The sequence below is a fragment of the Ptychodera flava genome, chromosome 13 (assembly GCF_041260155.1).
Source record: "Ptychodera flava strain L36383 chromosome 13, AS_Pfla_20210202, whole genome shotgun sequence".
Lineage (NCBI taxonomy): Eukaryota > Metazoa > Hemichordata > Enteropneusta > Ptychoderidae > Ptychodera > Ptychodera flava.
This window is the reverse complement of record NC_091940.1, coordinates 29100244-29117804: the sequence shown is the minus strand read 5'-3', so window position 1 is coordinate 29117804 and position 17561 is coordinate 29100244. Positions and strand designations below refer to the sequence as shown.

The 17561-nt window shown below is 38.2% G+C and overlaps 1 protein-coding gene across 4 annotated transcripts; it reads left to right on the top strand.

The window, feature by feature from the left end:
* The first annotated feature begins 2780 nt into the window (after positions 1-2780).
* Positions 2781-17258, top strand: LOC139148104 (cholesterol 24-hydroxylase-like). 4 transcript variants are annotated; one of them, XM_070719402.1, is made up of 15 exons: positions 2802-2845; positions 2949-3358; positions 7060-7137; positions 7774-7855; positions 8292-8452; positions 9241-9379; positions 9533-9646; positions 9891-10050; positions 10941-11009; positions 11393-11465; positions 12607-12691; positions 13638-13748; positions 14634-14722; positions 14959-15025; positions 15821-17258. In XM_070719402.1, the coding sequence occupies exons 2-15, from the start codon at positions 3207-3209 to the stop codon at positions 15956-15958; spliced, it is 1518 nt and encodes a 505-aa protein (XP_070575503.1). In that variant the 5' UTR covers positions 2802-2845; positions 2949-3206; the 3' UTR covers positions 15959-17258. The 4 variants fall into 4 exon arrangements, 2 of the variants coding, with proteins under 2 accessions (XP_070575502.1, XP_070575503.1); XR_011555871.1 differs by having other exon boundaries at positions 2781-3358; positions 13638-14453; XM_070719401.1 differs by having other exon boundaries at positions 2781-3358.
* The last annotated feature ends 303 nt before the right edge of the window (positions 17259-17561 follow it).

Genomic DNA, 17561 nt, shown 5'->3' with positions numbered 1-17561 from the left:
TCCAATTGGGTGGGGTTTTCAGTGACACGGTCTAATATGGGTTTTCCAAACTTCATCGATTTGGTCAGTTTTTCATCAGATGTTTCGAAAAGCTTTCTCCCTCCAACCAGCGATTGTGTCAGTTTTTTTTCGCAATGCCAAATCTTACCACAGGAGTAAATCGATCGCTGGATTTCGATCTCTAATTCTGAATTAGCTTTGCAGTATCCCAGTGCACTCCATATTGTACTAGGCTTCGCCTCGTACATTATGTTGTGCAAAGTTTTCTTTCGTCCACATAATGGTCGGGGAGGGGTACATTAAATTATTGCTTAATTACAAACCTTTAACCACAGACAGAAGAGAGGCTCTTTTCCCCCTACTGCCAATGCTATAACCGTGAACAGCGCTATTTGTATAACATGGCAATAAATCATGTAAAGTTATTCCAGTAATTACTGCAAATTACTGGCAACTACACCACTCTATTGTTTTACACCGAGGCTCTACAGAGTGCTGTGTGGATGAGAGAGAGAGAGAGAGAGAGAGAGAGAGAGAGAGAGAGAGAGAGAGAGAGAGAGAGAGAGAGAGAGAGATGTTATGGGTACATAGATATGACGACTTAGACTGTATGTATCTTGTATGTGTCCTTGATTTCTTCTTGTTGTGTATGCAATGTAGTTAAAAAACGATACCATTGAAAATATCGCGTTTGGATGATTGTGTGAGATAAAACCTGTATCTTGCTGAGAGTACCTGTTAAAAATGACACCTGTTTAGCATTTCCGTAATAATTCCAAATGCTTTACGGTAAGTAACTTTTTAAAAAAGTTTCTAAAATGTAGAAACATCTTGTCCGTATATCACCACGTGCATCAACATCTTTAGGTAAAGGTTTATTACGCGATGAAATCCTCAGAAAAAGTATATTTGGTAACATCCGAAGAAATACTGAAAGAGAACAACTCTGAACCACGCAGAAAAGAAATTCGACCCCGTAGAGTGAAGAGTATGTTGATGAAATACATGTGCCATCGGACCTTCAAAAGCTAAACACCGATGCCAAGGAAGGTGACATGCATACCTTAAATGTTCACATTTCAAAGCAAGAAACTGACGAGCTCGCTTCCAAGATTTCAACAATCTCGCGTCATCCATGAACAGTGACATGTAACACCCATTGAATTCTAGAGCTTTCTGCACCTGTCCGTGAGTGAAGTCGCTGATATACTCACATCAATACTTAAAAAGGTGCATCTTAGCCCTAAATGGGACAGAATCTATATGCTACCGATCGGAAAACTACAAAATGGTTTTAAACGATAAGATGTTTAATTGCCATCTTAAAAACTTTCAACATCGGGGTGGGGGTGCTAGAGGATTTGTAAGCAAAAATGTTACTGGCCGAATGAGAAAAAATTGTTACCGAGAGGGATAAAATAAGTTTGCTTTGACGCTCTCTATCGACTATGTTTGGCAGAGAGCGGTTTCAGTGGGATCACAGGGTACTGCAAGCATTATTCGTCTAGAAGTTATGAATATAGTCAATAAATGTCATATATTGAACTGGTTTTTTTTTCATCAACAGGCTGTTAATTGCCCTCCCTGATCCCCTTCATTAATTTGTTCTGCCGATTACCAACGCCGGGGGGAGGGGGGTCTCCTCGCCCCGACCAAGTAACTCGTTAGCAGCTTACAACGTAAATGTTAATGGCTTTAATCGATCTTCCTCTCTATCTATCTATCTATCTATCTATCTTTCTATCTATCTATGTGTCTATGTGTCTATGTATGTATGTATGTATGTATGTATGTATGTATGTATGTATGTATGTATGTATGTATGTATGTATGTATGTATGTATGTATTATGTATGTATGTATCCCTCTATCTCTCTCTCTATCTATCTATCTATCTATCTATCTATCTATCTATCTATCTATCTATCTATCTATCTATCTATCTATCTATCTATCTATCTATCTATCTATCTCAAACACAAATTCTTTCACGTACAAAGTAATTAATATCTGTAACAAAGTTTCATGCATCTAGCAATCATCAGACTTCTTTTACCCTCAGGATGTAAAGTCTGATGATCGCTAGATACATGCAAATTAGGTAACAGCTATATTTACTTTGTACTTGACGTAATTTTTGTTATTATTTACAATGATCTGCTTTCAGCATTGAGCACTGTAATTTCACACGAGGCCATCTCTCTCTCTCTCTCTCTCTCTCTCTCTCTCTCTCTCTCTCTCTCTCTCTCTCTCTCTCTTATGGAAATTTGCATCTTGATATTGTAATAAAATTACACGCTGCAATGAGGACCATGACTGTGAGGTGATGGTTGCCCCAATTTCAAGGTATATCTGAACTGTAGACACAAAACCGAACCCAAGCTGCCTCTCGATATACTCGACATAAACCTGTCAACAAAGTTTGATCCACATAATCCTGTGCAAATTAAGTCATGTCAACCATGTCACAAATTTCAGTGCCATGCAAGTGCAATACGACGGCATTGAAACAACATCGGCAATATAGCATCATCTTAGAATGCCAATGTTGAAGTTGTGGTGCTAAAATGTTAAAACGTGTTGCTCTTGATTTTGTCTTCTCACATAAAAAGTGCTCTGTCTCAAATTGATACAATATTAAGAAAAAGCATGAATTGGGAAAAAAATGCTTCATTCAGGTAAAAACGTTACCCTGTCCTCATACTCAAAAATATCGAATGCTTCACTACACTGATCACCGGGTCTAGCTTCATTCCACCGCTGGCGGCGCTGTGTTCACCAAAATGGGAATTTGACGCCATGCCGATGGGACCTTCATCTAGCCAGCTGTTAGGCACAGGCGACCGTGGGCTAGGTTGTCAGCTAGATAGATCGATTTTCTGCTCGATTTATCAATCCCGTACTCGATCTGCCCGCCACTGCAACCTAAGTTGTAAGGGAGTATTTAGGTCGCAGTGGCGGGCAAATCGAGTACGGGATCGAAAAATCGGGCAGAGAATCGACCAATCCAGAAGACTCCCTAGCCCACAGGCGCCTGTGGTGTTTGTCATGGCAGTGAGAACAATGCTGCGAAATGTGACTCAGGGTTAAAGGCCAAGCGTCATAGGGCATTTGCTGTATCAGCTGAGAGTAGCGCAGTGCAAAACAAGTCGAGAGTGACAGGGTGTCCCAGCTTTTACCAAGTGCAGAACGTTTGTTCATCAAAAATGGCGTTTAACCTGTTCACTCTCGGTTACCTGATCGCCAGTATCTGCGTCGTTATTCTGTTACCATTGGTTATTACTGGATTATTATATCTTCTTTACATTGCCTACGTACGTCTGAAGTTTGCACACATGCCTGGACCAAAGTACAGCAGGTAATTCATGCATGATGGCATTCACCAACGTTAACATTTCTATTCTTTAGTCACAGGAAACGTAAACTATATCATCATTTGTAAGGGACTGGTCAGTTTCTTCGGCGCGGGGGGGGGGCGGTGGATTCATGGGGGGGGGTCACCATGTTTTTGAAATGCCCAATAGGGGGGGTCAGTGTGTTTTTGAATTTCGACACAGGCTCATCATTGCCTAAAATGCATCGTGTCAGTCACAAATTTCATCATTCAGTTGCATTTTTCGGCGCGCCCTTCGGGCGCGTAACTTTAATAATCAGACATATTTTCAGCACGCCCAACTTTAACATATCAGGCATACATATATCAGAGATATCTGTATGTTCAATATTTTTCAGCGTGCTCTTCGAGCACATTACTTTAATATATCAGACATTTTTCAGCACGCCCTTCCTGTGCATGACTTTAATATACAAGAAATATATATCAGAGGTATCAGGATGTTTCATATTTTTCTCCGCTCCCTTCGGGCGCCATACTGTAATAAATCAAAAATATATGCCAGAGATATCTTGATGTTTGCTAAGTGAAAGTGAAAAGCATGACAAATTCCTGATACTTTTCTGTTCTCTGTATGAGAATTCAGTATGAGAAAGCAACATGCACAAATATTTCACAATATATATTTGATAAAGTGACTTATTTTAGAGATAGAAAAATGACAAGATATCTTTCGTTGTCATTAATGCAACTGTTTTCCTTTGTGTCTCAGGTTTTCTGTAGAATGATGCTTTTTTATGACAAAATAACAGTTAAAAAGGCAGTTTTTGTCATTATTAGCTGTGCTTTGATGGTTTGAATGTTACAATGTTACAAGAAAAGGTCATCGCAGACACTGCACACAACAGATTTAGCGAAAATGTCTCTCTATGGCTGCTCAGGAGATTTCATTGGATGGCTGGAAAGTCTTAACACCCATCAAAATTTTTGATTTACTGCACTTTCCTCTTTGATATTAATGATTGACATCCATTTCTGTTCAGGACATCTGGTTAAGCATAGAAAATGTGAAATACATTCACAACTCATTCAAATGTACCCTACTGTATTCAAACTTCAAGACTGACACTTTGAAATTCCTATCTTACAACTGACATGTCAACAATTTCACTAAAACACAGAATAACTGTTAAAATATAAATGTATGTAAAAATATATATATATATATATATATATATATATATATATATATATATATATATATATATATATATATATATATATATATATATTATGTCCACCTTTTGTTTTACAGTTGTCGCGCAGGGGGGGGGGGTTCACCCTGTTTTCGAAATTTGGGATGGGGGGGTCACCCTGTTTTCAAAATTTGGAATAGGGGGTCAGCCACTTTTTGACGTCGGCAAAAAATAATCCACCGCCCCCCAGGCCGAAGAAACTGACCAGTCCCTAAATCTGAGAGAAAGAATGCTTTTTCAGAGCGCTTTCATAAGCCTATGTGAACCCCTCATAGTCTCCATGTCGGCGGTGTCCACAAAAGTATACCCTCAGCAAGGAGGAAGAATTTAAGAGGGTCTTGTAAACGTCGACATATCATGAGACCTTGACTCTCTGCATTGGGCCGGGAACATTCTGTAATGAGGCCAATGGGTACTGTTCATTTACTTCTCTGTGATTGAGGTCACACGAAAATGACTCATAGAGAAAAAACGAATATCTTGAAACTCTGATAGGCCTAATAAATTGAGAAAATCTCCCAAAAGCCACTGTTATCAACTGTTGTTAGTAAAAACAAATTCTCGACTTTGGGTGAAAAGGTGCTTCCAAAGACGCGCATGATATATTGTGATCAAAGGCGTTTTCTGCGGGTAAATAAAGGTACATGTATCTCATGAGTATTTCAAGATTAAAAATTTGGAAAGGAAGTAAAACTCTTGGCACCTAATCTCTTGCATCGCTCGGTCTTTCACGCCCCCAACAATGTTGACTGTAGACATTTTAACCGCACGATATATAGTCAAAACCTATGTGAGGGGTCACCCTTATAGTCGCTATCTTCTTATAGTGGTCTCTCTTATATGGGCAGTCCCTGAGATTTTATGTGTAAACAGAGCGAGCGCACCATGGTACTACCAGCCACAATCCTACGCACAAACCGATGACGTCATACTATGACAGCCAAAGGACACTGTTAAGCCCCGTTAACGGTCACACTTATTCTATCGTGTTGAATCTGAATAATATTATGTATTCGTTGTTCATACCAGCATGAAGTCCCCGACCTGAGCTATGTCAATAAAAGAACCACAGTTTTCATAATGACCCCGTCCATGGCCCTTGTCGAGTTATAGAAACAGCCCTTGGGGTCAAACCTCGGTCAAACCTCAATGCGTTAGCAGCTGTTGATCACAATGTTTATGCACTTGTCTTACAAATCGACACATCGGTCAGCAGCTAGAAAAAGATCCACCTGCAAATAGCTTCCGGTCAGTCTGCGCATTTCCGAAGATAACCCCATATCATACTGCTAAAGTAGTGTATGCCCTACAAATATACAAGTTAAGGTAGAACGCGCCTCGGGGACAGAAATTCGGGCCTTCATATTTTATCAATTTTCTTCAGACTTATCTCTTGTGGGGGCTCATTTTGAAGCTCTTGGCGAAAGTGTTCACCGTCTTAGGTTTTTGAAATTCGAAAATTTTATTTTTTCCCATAGAGTTTAACACAGGGATGGCGGCCATTTTGAGTTTCAAATATCGAGAAATCGCAAGTTATTTGTCTCTCTAGTACCAAAGTTTGCACGATGACCCCTGATTTTTATTCTTGCTTTGGTAAGAGAATGGTTGAAAGTTTCACTGAGGAAAGTTTGAGCAAAAGTTTAAGTCTTTTACTTTCGAGGTGTATTACCTTAAGGTAGTATGCGCCTCAAAAGTGAAAAACTTAAACGTTTGCTCAAACTTTCCTTTATGAAACTTTCAACCATTCTCTTACCAAATCAAGAATGAAAATCAGGGGTCACCGTGCAAAGTTATGGACTAGAGAAACATGTTTTCTAACATTTACCGATATTTGGTATTCAAAATGGCCGTAATCCAAGTTGTCTTTATACTCTATGATACAAATTTCGATTTTCAAAAGAAAAGATAAGACGGTGAGAGCTTGTTGCATTTCAAGAGCTTTAAAATGAACTCGAACAAGTGGCAGACCAGTGAAGTATTGTGAAAGTGTGAGAGTCCGAATATAGGTCCCCGAAGCATATAGATTTCATTATTCGTCCCATGACCGAGAGCAACACATCGGTCGGTGGCGTCATAAGTGCACAGTATCAGAAATGAGTGTTCTCCATTGATAATAGTTTATTATATAGAAATTTTACTCAAAATATGCTTATTCGTACATTCTGTAGTGTAAATGAACACACTTATTACTGAAATTGTGGATTTGTCAAGTTTTTGTGCAAATTCATAAACGCCTCGGAGACTGTAATTTTTTAGAGTTCATGACTTTCGAATATCAACGAACCCAAGTTGTGACGGCAGTGAATCATTTCAATAATAACGTCAGTGAATCATTTCAATATAATAACGTCTTGGAAAAAATGAATGTGCTGTAGATATCTTCTAATATGATTATACATCTAAAATTGTAAAATCATTACCCAAGCCATGATTGTATCTTATTTATATTCCTATTTTCCCCATTCCCAGTTTCCTTTTCGGTAACTTGGCAGAACTAAAAAGAGGATTTGCTGATGGAAAGACCTTTCCAACCATAGTATATGAATGGTAAGTCTTTGTCCTTAATGAAACAATACGTACAACCATATGCTGCGTATTTCTTCCTGATTTGTCCATGTTGTGAATGCTACTACTTCGCAGTGTCATTGTATGTGATGCGCATGCTGATCGGTATGTATGTATGTATGTATGTATGTATGTATGTATGTATGTATGTATGTATGTATGTATGTATGTATGTATGTATGTATGTATGTATGTATGTATGTATGTATGTATGTCCGTCTGTCTGTCTGTCTGTCTGTCTGTCTGCCTGTCTGTCTGTCTGTCTGTCTGTCTGTCTGTATAATGTATTTATGCATGTATGTATAAGGTGGGTAGGTGGATTGGTGGTTGGTTGGGTTTGTCGGGTTGGCTGGTTGGTAGGTAGAGGGGTGGGTTGATAAGTAGTAGGTAGGCAGGTAGGAAGGTAGGCAGGTAGGTAGGTAGACATGTGATAGGTAGGTAGGTAGGTAGGTTGGTAGGTAGGTAGTGGGTGGGTAGGTAGGTAGGTAGGTATGTAAGTATGTTGGTATGTACGTATGTAAAGTTTCATATTCAGTCGTAAAGTTGAAATCTTACGTTTAAACAATCTCTGTAGTAGGTTTACTGGTTAAGAATGACGCCATATTCTCCGGTTGACAGGTCGCAGAAATATGGCCGAGTGTTTACGTTTGCCGTTTTACATGAAACGTATGTCATGATATCAGATGTTGTCGCTGTGAAGGTAATTAAATAAAGTAAATCACGTTGAAACTTTGCATCATTATATGGAAATAAGTAAACAGTAAGAAGCAACATCTTGCCCTTGTATTTGGCAATCATTGCTACGAACAACATATTTGTAGTCAGATGAAAATGGTTTAATCTTGAATTATATATTTTGGGATGGGCACAGACATGGAGAAATATATTCCCGCTGCAAAACTAGCTTAGAGAAAAGAAAGGAAACCGTCTTTGAACATGACTTTACTTTATGGTAATGAAGGTATACACTTGAATTATGAATTACATTTGACAACAAGAACAACACTAACACTAGCAGCAGCAGCAGCAGCAGTAGCAGCTACAACAACAACAACAACAACAACAACAACAACAACTGCAGTTAAATTACATAAACATTCACTGTTCATACTCTCTCAACACGTTCCTTGTCGAAGCATCTCCTAGTTACGGTGAATTGTCCGAAAGGAGCTAGACCTTATGACACGCTTGGCACCATATATGGTCAACGATATTTGGGTCACGGTTTGATATCGGAACGTTGTCACGAAAAATGGGCTAAACGTAGGTCCGTCATCAATCCAGCTTTCCATCGGAGGTAAGTCTTCATATCTAAGCGATAAACGTGTTATAAAATTTCGGTGACGTTGTCGTACCGTAAACGACGCACTACTGCTACAGTGTCATTCTGTGCGTTGGTCATTCAAGACAAACTTCCAATGCTACCTTTGTTCTCTTTAAGGTAGTACGCGCCTTGAAAGTGAAAACTTAAGGTATGTCACCTGTTCCAATTTTGTCGCAGTTACCATGGAAAGAGAAATCTAACCAATCACAGATTTTAAGCGGGGTGGCCGCTTTTAACAAACAGCGCCCTCACATGGGTATTTTGAATACCAAGAAACGCCCCTTTGACCATATATGGGCATATTTAGATTACAGGTGACTGTATACCTTTAAACTTTTGGCTCAAACTTTGCTGAATGAAACTTTCGACGCATTCTCTTACCAAATCAGCTATGAGAACCTGGATTCTGCGTGCAAAGTTTGGAACTAGCGAATCAAATTACCCGACATTTTGCGATATTTGAAATTCAAAATAGTCGCCATTCCTGTGTTAATTCTATGGGGAAGATAAAATTTTGGTTTTCAATAAACTAAGACGGTAAAAGCTTACAAGTTGTAGACCAGAAATAATTGTAGAAATTTGAGAGTCCAACTATTTGTCCCCGAAGCGCATTCTACCTTAATGCTCTTACAGCTGATATACTTCCGCGGGCCCTACTTGCTAAGTCGGCCACGAACGTTTGTTCGTTATATTCAACACTTTGAATTCATGCAGGTACGTTGTGAACAGTGCACATAAACCTTTAAATGTTCTTTCCAAAGATTTCTACAGCTTTCAATGGATCAGTTCAACGCAAGCGTCGATCTGCTCATTGGTAAACTGAAGAGGAAGGCCGATGGCGAAAGCACTGTGTCCATGTTGGACGAATTCTATAGACTTGGCCTCGACATCCTCGGAAAGGTTCGAACAACAATTTTTGCACATCGTGTCACAGGGGTTATTCTATCTCTGTTCAGCGCTAGGAATCAATACCTTTTTCTGTCCATCTGAGCTGAGAGACAATCAAAGGCAAAGTAGAAAGTCGTCAACTATGTGTCACTATTTTCGTTGCAGGTGGCTTTTGGGACTGATTTCAACGTCATATTTGAGGCCAAAAATCACTTTATGGAAGCAAATCAACTCATCTTATCTGCCTTTTTAAGGCGCATGCGCTCTCCACTTGAAGATGTAAGTGAAAAAATTTTTATTATTTGCCTTACTCTTTAATACTTTTACTAGAAAGTTACCATTTGATTCATCATGTGTCTTCGCATGCAGGTGTAATTATCGTTACACAGACGACTGTTGTTCATTGTGGATAAATTTCCCGCCCAACTTTTTCATTCTTGAATACACCGAAATACCAAAGTTTGCTTACAAAAGGGTCTCACTAAAATAGGCAGCAAACTAACCCCGTGCTCTTCTCGATCAGTACAATCCTTGGAGCAGAGGACACCGAGAGGAAGTGCGTGCAACTGTTAGATTCCTTCGTAAGACGGGGCGAGACGTGATAGAAAAGAGACTAGCCGCAAGATTGAACGGAGAAGAAGTAAAGGAAGATGATGTGCTGGGTTATATTCTCAAAGCATCAGGTGAACAGTTTAAGTAATTGTATAAACTATTTGAATTCAATTGTCGTCAACAACAACAACAACAACAACAACAACAACAACAACAACAACAACAACAACGTTGCATTTTGGAGTATGCATGGCTGATACAACATTTTTTAAGATATTCAAGGAGAGGATTAGGAAATGGATTTTCTGGACGGAATTGAAGTAATATACAATTAATTAAAACATTACTTACACCTTGAATATCGTAAAAATTGAAGAGAATGACAGGATATCGGGGGAATAATATGTATTATGTTAACATGCCCTGTCCGTCGCATTTTAATTGGTCGAGCTGAACCATATGACCGACCACAAATACGGAATAATGGTTTGTTTATGTGCCCGTGAATATGAACAATGTCGTAAACAGCGTAACTTTTCAGCTAAAACGTAAATCGTAATTTGTACAAAGATCATAATCAATCTTAAAATAAAAAGGAACACTTGTGGGCCAAGTTTAGACACTTTTTTGAAAAAATCTCTGGATTTGCAAAAGTTTTACTGGGCGCGCACTACTCACTGACAAGTTCCGGGGCCCCGTTGTCGTTCGCGTGGGAAACTTTCGTAAATTTTGACCGTTTTTGGGGTTCGTTGATAATATAATGGAAATAAGAGACTCCACGCTGACCATTAACGTTTATTTCTGGGCCCGGGCTCGAGGAAAGCCAAAATTAACGGGCTCGGCAAGCCTCGCCAGTTAAGTTTTGGCTTTCTCTTGAATTGCCTTTGCCCATAAAAAAACGTTAATGGTCAGTGCGTCGCCCGTTATTTCTATAATCAATATGTGAAGCTTTTCCTTCGTTTACTGATGTTGCTTTATTTCAGATAGTTACTATTGCGCGTTTTCGAACTTATATCTGTAGATTACTTGAAAAATCCGGAGTATCAGATGGAGGATGTTGTAGATGACTTCGTCACGTTTTTTCTCGCAGGTAGGAATTAAGATCATCTCTGTTTATCTTGAGTACTAATATTTTAAAATTAAAAACTGGATATTGGGAAAATGCTTCTGTGCTTTTAGTGTAATGTCGAGGTGAGGGCATGAGTTTTCAATCAAGTTTTGTGAAGGACTAGTTATCATACCTATCTGAGCGTAAAAAACTGGTAATTTTCGGAGAGTGTCCTTTAGTCATCAAAACGGCAAATTAAGGCGATGAAAGAAAATGATATTTAAATGTAAAATTCTTTGGTGACACTTTCTTGTGAATATTTATAGATTCGCGTGGTATTATAGACTATTTGTTGTAGAAATTAACTTTACGTTCGCATCCGAGTTTTCATCATGATGGGATAAACATCTCTTGTCGACTCCCAGGTCAGGAGACATCTGCTAATACAGCTGCCTTCATGCTGATGGAACTTGTTAGAAACCCGGATATTCTGGAAAGGTAAGTCATAGCGCCAAGATATGAGTGAGATATCTATATTTAGACGTTTATTAGAAGATATTAATGTGTAGAACCTATTTGTGGTATCTATGAAATAGACGGCAGGAGTTCCGTCACAGTAACTCTGCATAACAAAAAATAAACACAGAATCGCCGCAAAACTTTCACATTAATGAATAACGTATCTCTTATTTAAACCAAGTTGTTGTTAGCGCCGCTGAGCCTCCGTGACAAGTTTTAGGCAACATTGCCTATATATGGCTATTATATATATATATATATATATATATATATATATATATATATATATATATATATATATATATATCTTACTAAGTGTACCACATTTTATGTTAGTGTGTCTCCGGGCCGTATAAATTGCCTCAGCTTTTCCTAAATGCATTTGTAGGGATCCCGCGCGCTCTTATATTTTTTCAGCCCCTTCCTCCAAACAAATCATGGATTTAAGTTGACTTTTCACCATTCCTTGGAGGTGTGAAAAGTGTCATGGATATGTTACCCGCGATCGAAATACTGTGATCTCTCTTGCTTTTTAACACAATGAAGTCTAGACATATTGACAAACCAGTCAACTGCGACTTCTTCTCTATTGGTTAAATTTCCATTTTTCGTTCATTGTAAATTCGACGACGTTTTTGTTTCTTTCGCGACTATTGTTCATTCAAAGATTTGTTTGTTTGGGACTTGATCCCGCAGGATATACGAAGAAGATCGTTCGCTTGATCAATCTATAAGACAGTCAATCAATTAATCAACCGACCGACCGACCGACCAATCAACAAATTTAAATGCACGAATCAAGCTTGATCACGGCAATCTAAATGCAAGCAATCAATAGAAAGAGCGAGAACAATACATGTTTATGTACGTCGACTTACATATCCACAAGAATCTAGGCTGCATGACGTTCAATTGAGTATTATGCCTTTTAAAACTTCTGTATTCATAACCTTTCGCCGCACTGTCTGTCTGTTCCGGTTTTATAAAACTGGCAAGAAATCAAATGATGTTGAATGTACTTGCCGGCTCTGCAAGTGCAACAAGAAACTCGAGGCTTTTTTAGTTGTTCTGACAGGCTTCTGAAAGACATTGCTGTTACCTATTATATCTCTCAAACTAGATTAAGGATGGAAATAGAGGAAGTTCTCTGCGGAAGAATGGAAGTTAAATTCGAGGATTTGTCGAAATTTACATATATGTCTCAGGTATGGTGTTTTAATTAACAATCTAACTAATAAAGTGAACGTAATTATCATTGCGATATCATGATCATGGTGAATTCATTCAACCAAATGTGGGTAACGATCAAATTATACCATGGCATTGGTCAGAAGATTTTGAAAATCTGCTCTTAGAATGCATGCTCCTCTAGACCACGGCATTGGTCAGAAGATTTTGTGAATCTGCTCTTCGAATGCATGCTCTTTATCGAGCTACATTTAGTCTTTTATGTGAAGTTGGCACAGGGAATTCGCAGCTTTCGATTGCCATAAAAGTAAGACAGTGCCAACTTCATTTACTCCAAAAACACCATACCAGAAGTATTGTAAAGAGATGAGAGATCGATTGTCTGAATGTCCCAAAAGACTATTCTGCTTTATAAGGTAGAATGCGCCACGGGGACAAATATCGAGACTCTGAAACGTTTACTATTCTTGGGGGGGGGGGGGTCATTTTAAAGTTCTTGGAACAAGAACATAGTATTCTGGGGGGGGTCATTTTAAAGTTCTTGGAACAAGAACAATTTTCATTGTCTTAGTTTTTTTGAAAATCGAAATTTCTCCCAAACAGACTTAACACAGTGATGGCGAAAGTATCGGTAAACGTTAGCCTATTTTTCTCTGTTTCTACCAAACTTTGCACAGAGACCCCTGATTTATATTCTTGATTTCGAAAGAGAGTGATTGAAAGTTTCATCGGGGGAAGTTTAGGCAAAAGTGTAATTCTTTCATTTTCGAGGCGCGTACTTCGTTACAGGGGGATCGTCTTTTGAGTTGTTGCACGGGCAAGGGGTGTGCTCAAAAGCAATATAATCTGTTGATCAAGAATGTGTGTCCTAAAAGAGAGAAGAATCTGCAGTCCACAATAGAGAAATGACGGCAATGAGCTTAGATTTACAGACTATTCCAACAAATAGTCATATCTCTTTAGGTCGTGAAGGAGACTCTTCGAATGTACCCTTCTGGACCAGCAGTTCCACGCTTTCTCGAAAAGGAGGAAACGGTGGCTGGATTTAGAGTACCCGGTAATTCTAACATAACGGTAAGATCCAATTCACTGTTTTGTTCGTGAAAAACACCCCGATAAACATACTTACGCCGTGATCATTCTAGCAGGGCTATTTGTCTATCGGGTTCTATTAATTACTATTGGAAATTTGCTCAAGCTATTATATGACTTTTGGCAAGAGTATGAAGATCAAATTTCGTTCAAACCCAGAAGCAAATCGGTCTAGCAGTGCCAGTGCTGGGTTCTATTATTAACAGCAAAATAGTTCTTACAAAAATATACTATTCAGAGTGATTACGTTGATAACATTTTGTTAATAGCCAGTGGTAGGCTATATATGGAAGATAAAAAATATCGAGCAAATCATAAGAATATATCATGCGAAGCGTTGAACCTATGAGGCTCAGGTTTTGCATTCTAACTGAACACAGCACATCTTTCTCATTTATCAAAAACATTTTCGCATATGTGTCATTCGATAAAATGAAAGGATTCGAACTTAATAGAATTGTTAACGGTTATTTTTGGTTCAGAACACGATTGCAATTTGTTTACCACTCAGACATCTATTATATGTTTTCCTGTTTGTTCAACTTACTTTCAAACACTTCTTCTGAACTGATTGGGATTGAGCTGTTAGAAACTTGAAGTTCCCCCATAAAGGCACAATTTCAATATTTGGCAACTATCAAACCTGCAATATCTTGTTCAGACAGGCCAGGTACCGTTTGAAGATAAGTGAGTACTTTTACCCCGTATTGTATAAAATCAGTCAAAGTCAGCTTTCATGGTGTAATTAATTGTAATATAAATGTTAAGAATGTCAAGATACTGCAGAGCGACCAATGAAGTCGACCTGTGCACACTCCAGGTTGATCACAAAACTACTCTTTCTCTGATCCATTCACACATGTACAGATCGATCTGTTCACCATGGCACGACACGAAGAGTATTTTAAAGACGCTAATGCCTTCAATCCTGACCGCTTCAACGATGCCGATGCAATGTGAGTGATTTATGATCGTGAAACAGTTACATGTCTCAGTAATGAAAAAGACAATCGTGTAAAAAATTCGGATCATATCCAAGACTACCTTCGCATTAGATTTACACCTGGATGTCTCATATCAAACACATTCTCCTCACCATCATTTCTTGAAGAATACAGATTCCCTGTTAGACATTTCGAAATATTTGTTGGCAAAGATTTCAAAAAAAAACCGATTTCACTTTTCTCAACAGCACACAAAACGCGAGCATTCCATTTTCAATGGGACCACGGAATTGCATAGGTCAAAATTTCGCACAGGTAATGTGTACATGTCATATATTTGTGTGTATTGTTTTTAAAATAAGTTAATGCAACAGAGTGTGGTGAAACTCCGCCAGACTGATGATACACACAGACACAGACATAAACACACATATATTATAGATCGATCAATCGATCGATCGATCGATCAATCGATAGATAGAAGATAGATAGATAGATAGATAGATAGATAGATAGATAGATAGATAGATAGATAGATAGATAGATAGATACTTGTAGTGGTTAGGCTACAGACTGTTTCATTGCACTGCAGAAATGCATTTAGCACTTTCATCGCCTTAGTTGACTACAAACCAGTTTCGTATAAATAAATATCAAATATTAAGCAGAATTTGATTAGAACTCCGTTGAAAACTATAAAAAGCAACAAAGTCTTTAAATTGACTCTCTATGAGCAAAACGAGATTCAAGGAGTGCTTACCAAAGGATTGCTTTTCCTTGGCCGTGGATTACAGAAACCAAAGCGTCAACTTTTGCTTCGCTTACAAACAGATCTCTTCATTTCCACAAATCAGGTCAACTCTCTATCAGACTGTGTAACATCTACAATCGGGCTATTAGGATATGTACACACACACGCACACACACACACACATACACACACACATACACACACACACACACACTATATATATATATATATATATATATATATATATATATATATATATATGATTTGAATAATACATATATATATATATATATATATATATATATATATATATATATATTTATTTATTTATTTAATTGATTTGACCATTCATCTTTCAGATCGAAATCAAAGTAATCTTCGCAAAGCTGTTGCCACTGTTTGATTTCAAATGGATTCCTGGTCAGTCTTACGACATTGGTGAAACTGGAACTCTTAAACCCAAGGAGGGCTGTCAAAATTACATCACTATGCGTTGAATGCGATGATGGAATGAACTGAATTGTAAAGACGGTTTATATGGCTTATATCTACATCAATAGCCAAACACATAAAATCAAACATGAACACAGAGAACGGAAAAACAGTATAGGCGATGTGTGGAGCCGCTTTCCCTTTAATACAATGCATACATTCAATATACAGACCTCATTTGACACTGATTGATGTTTTCATCATAAACTGCGTGTAAGATGCGTAAGGATTCTAAGCATGCCCTGTTGATTCTTGCAGTATAGTAGGGTAATTGGCATATGGACAAACCTGACCAAACTTAGAAAGCCATACGTCAGATATATCATGGCACAGCTGAGATGCTACCGCTTTTCATCAAGGCACCTTTCGTCATATGAATAACTAGTTACAAAGGTCTTTCTCTTCCACTGGTTTTAATAGTATAGAACATATGTTACACTTAAAGAAATGTATCTTCATCACTGTTATTTCATATACTTTGTTAAAAGGTTCATCAGCATTCATTTTGCAATCTAGCTACTATCATTTGCCACATATTGGTACATCTTAGATCTCAAAGCAATGGGTTCAACAGTTACGGTTCTTGTGTCTTCCTTTAACTATCTGACAACCTTGGGGATAGGTATCTGACACTCCAAAAATCTTTGCATGTATTAATAGTTTTTCTTTCTATGTTTAGGTTTACCATAAATTTAGAATAAATGACCTATTGCGCTAATGCATTCAACTTTTGTGGGTTAACCTTTTATTTGACTTCGTAATCCCGTATTTTGGTTCATTTTCTTTATATTTTAACTTTAAAATATGGCAACATGGAATAGGAAGTTGGCTGTGGAAAAAAAACCACGAAAGTGATAGAATGTATGATATAGGATTTTCCACCAAAATACCCGTATATCTGTGGTCCTTGAAATAATGAGCCACCGCCGAGGATGTTGTATCTCTCTGCATTAATATTTGAACTCTATGATAAACCGTACGGTGCATAATTTTGTGCTACATTGCAGTGAGTACATTTTGACATCAAAACAGCCATGTGGTACGTTGTTAATTTCATAACTGTTATTTTCAGGTCTTTCGGAATGGAATATCTTTTTAATGTTGTAATTCATTCTTTTCATCTTCCAATTACCTAACGCCCTGGCCTAGACCTTCACCACCGATGCACGGAAATTTTAAAAAATCCCCCTCAGGTCCCGTCAGTAAAGTAAGAGCATCTCTTGGTTGCAAAGATACGATGATAACTTGGAAATATGTATGACCTTGTGTGATCAATAAAGACGAAAAAAGCCACATTTACTAGAATGCGAGTCTTTGTATTTATTATTCAGTGTCATCTTAGGGGCCGTGGATAATTACATCTAATTCAAAATACAAGGTGCAAAGTTGTATGCAAATGAGAGCAAGTGTCGTGAAGTGCAGGGAAGCTAAATTAACACTACAAACAATTGAGTCTATAAAAAGTTCGCACCTCCAATCTTGCAGTGTTTAGAACACGCGCACGGTAAACGCAACTAATTGTGTTTGACTTCAACCCCCCTCCGCCCGGCGCCCCTCCCCTAAACGGAAGTTGAAAATACGAAAATCCAGCCAAGTCTCATCCTGTAT

Bases quoted from the DNA above. Each gene is read 5' to 3' on its own strand.
- LOC139148104 (XM_070719401.1), top strand. From the start codon at position 3,207: ATGGCGTTTAACCTGTTCACTCTCGGTTACCTGATCGCCAGTATCTGC. The intron at 7,856-8,291 runs GTAATTAAATAA...TCCTTGTCGAAG, and splicing joins CAGATGTTGTCGCTGTGAAG to CATCTCCTAGTTACGGTGAA. The intron at 12,692-13,637 runs GTATGGTGTTTT...ATATCTCTTTAG, and splicing joins AATTTACATATATGTCTCAG to GTCGTGAAGGAGACTCTTCG.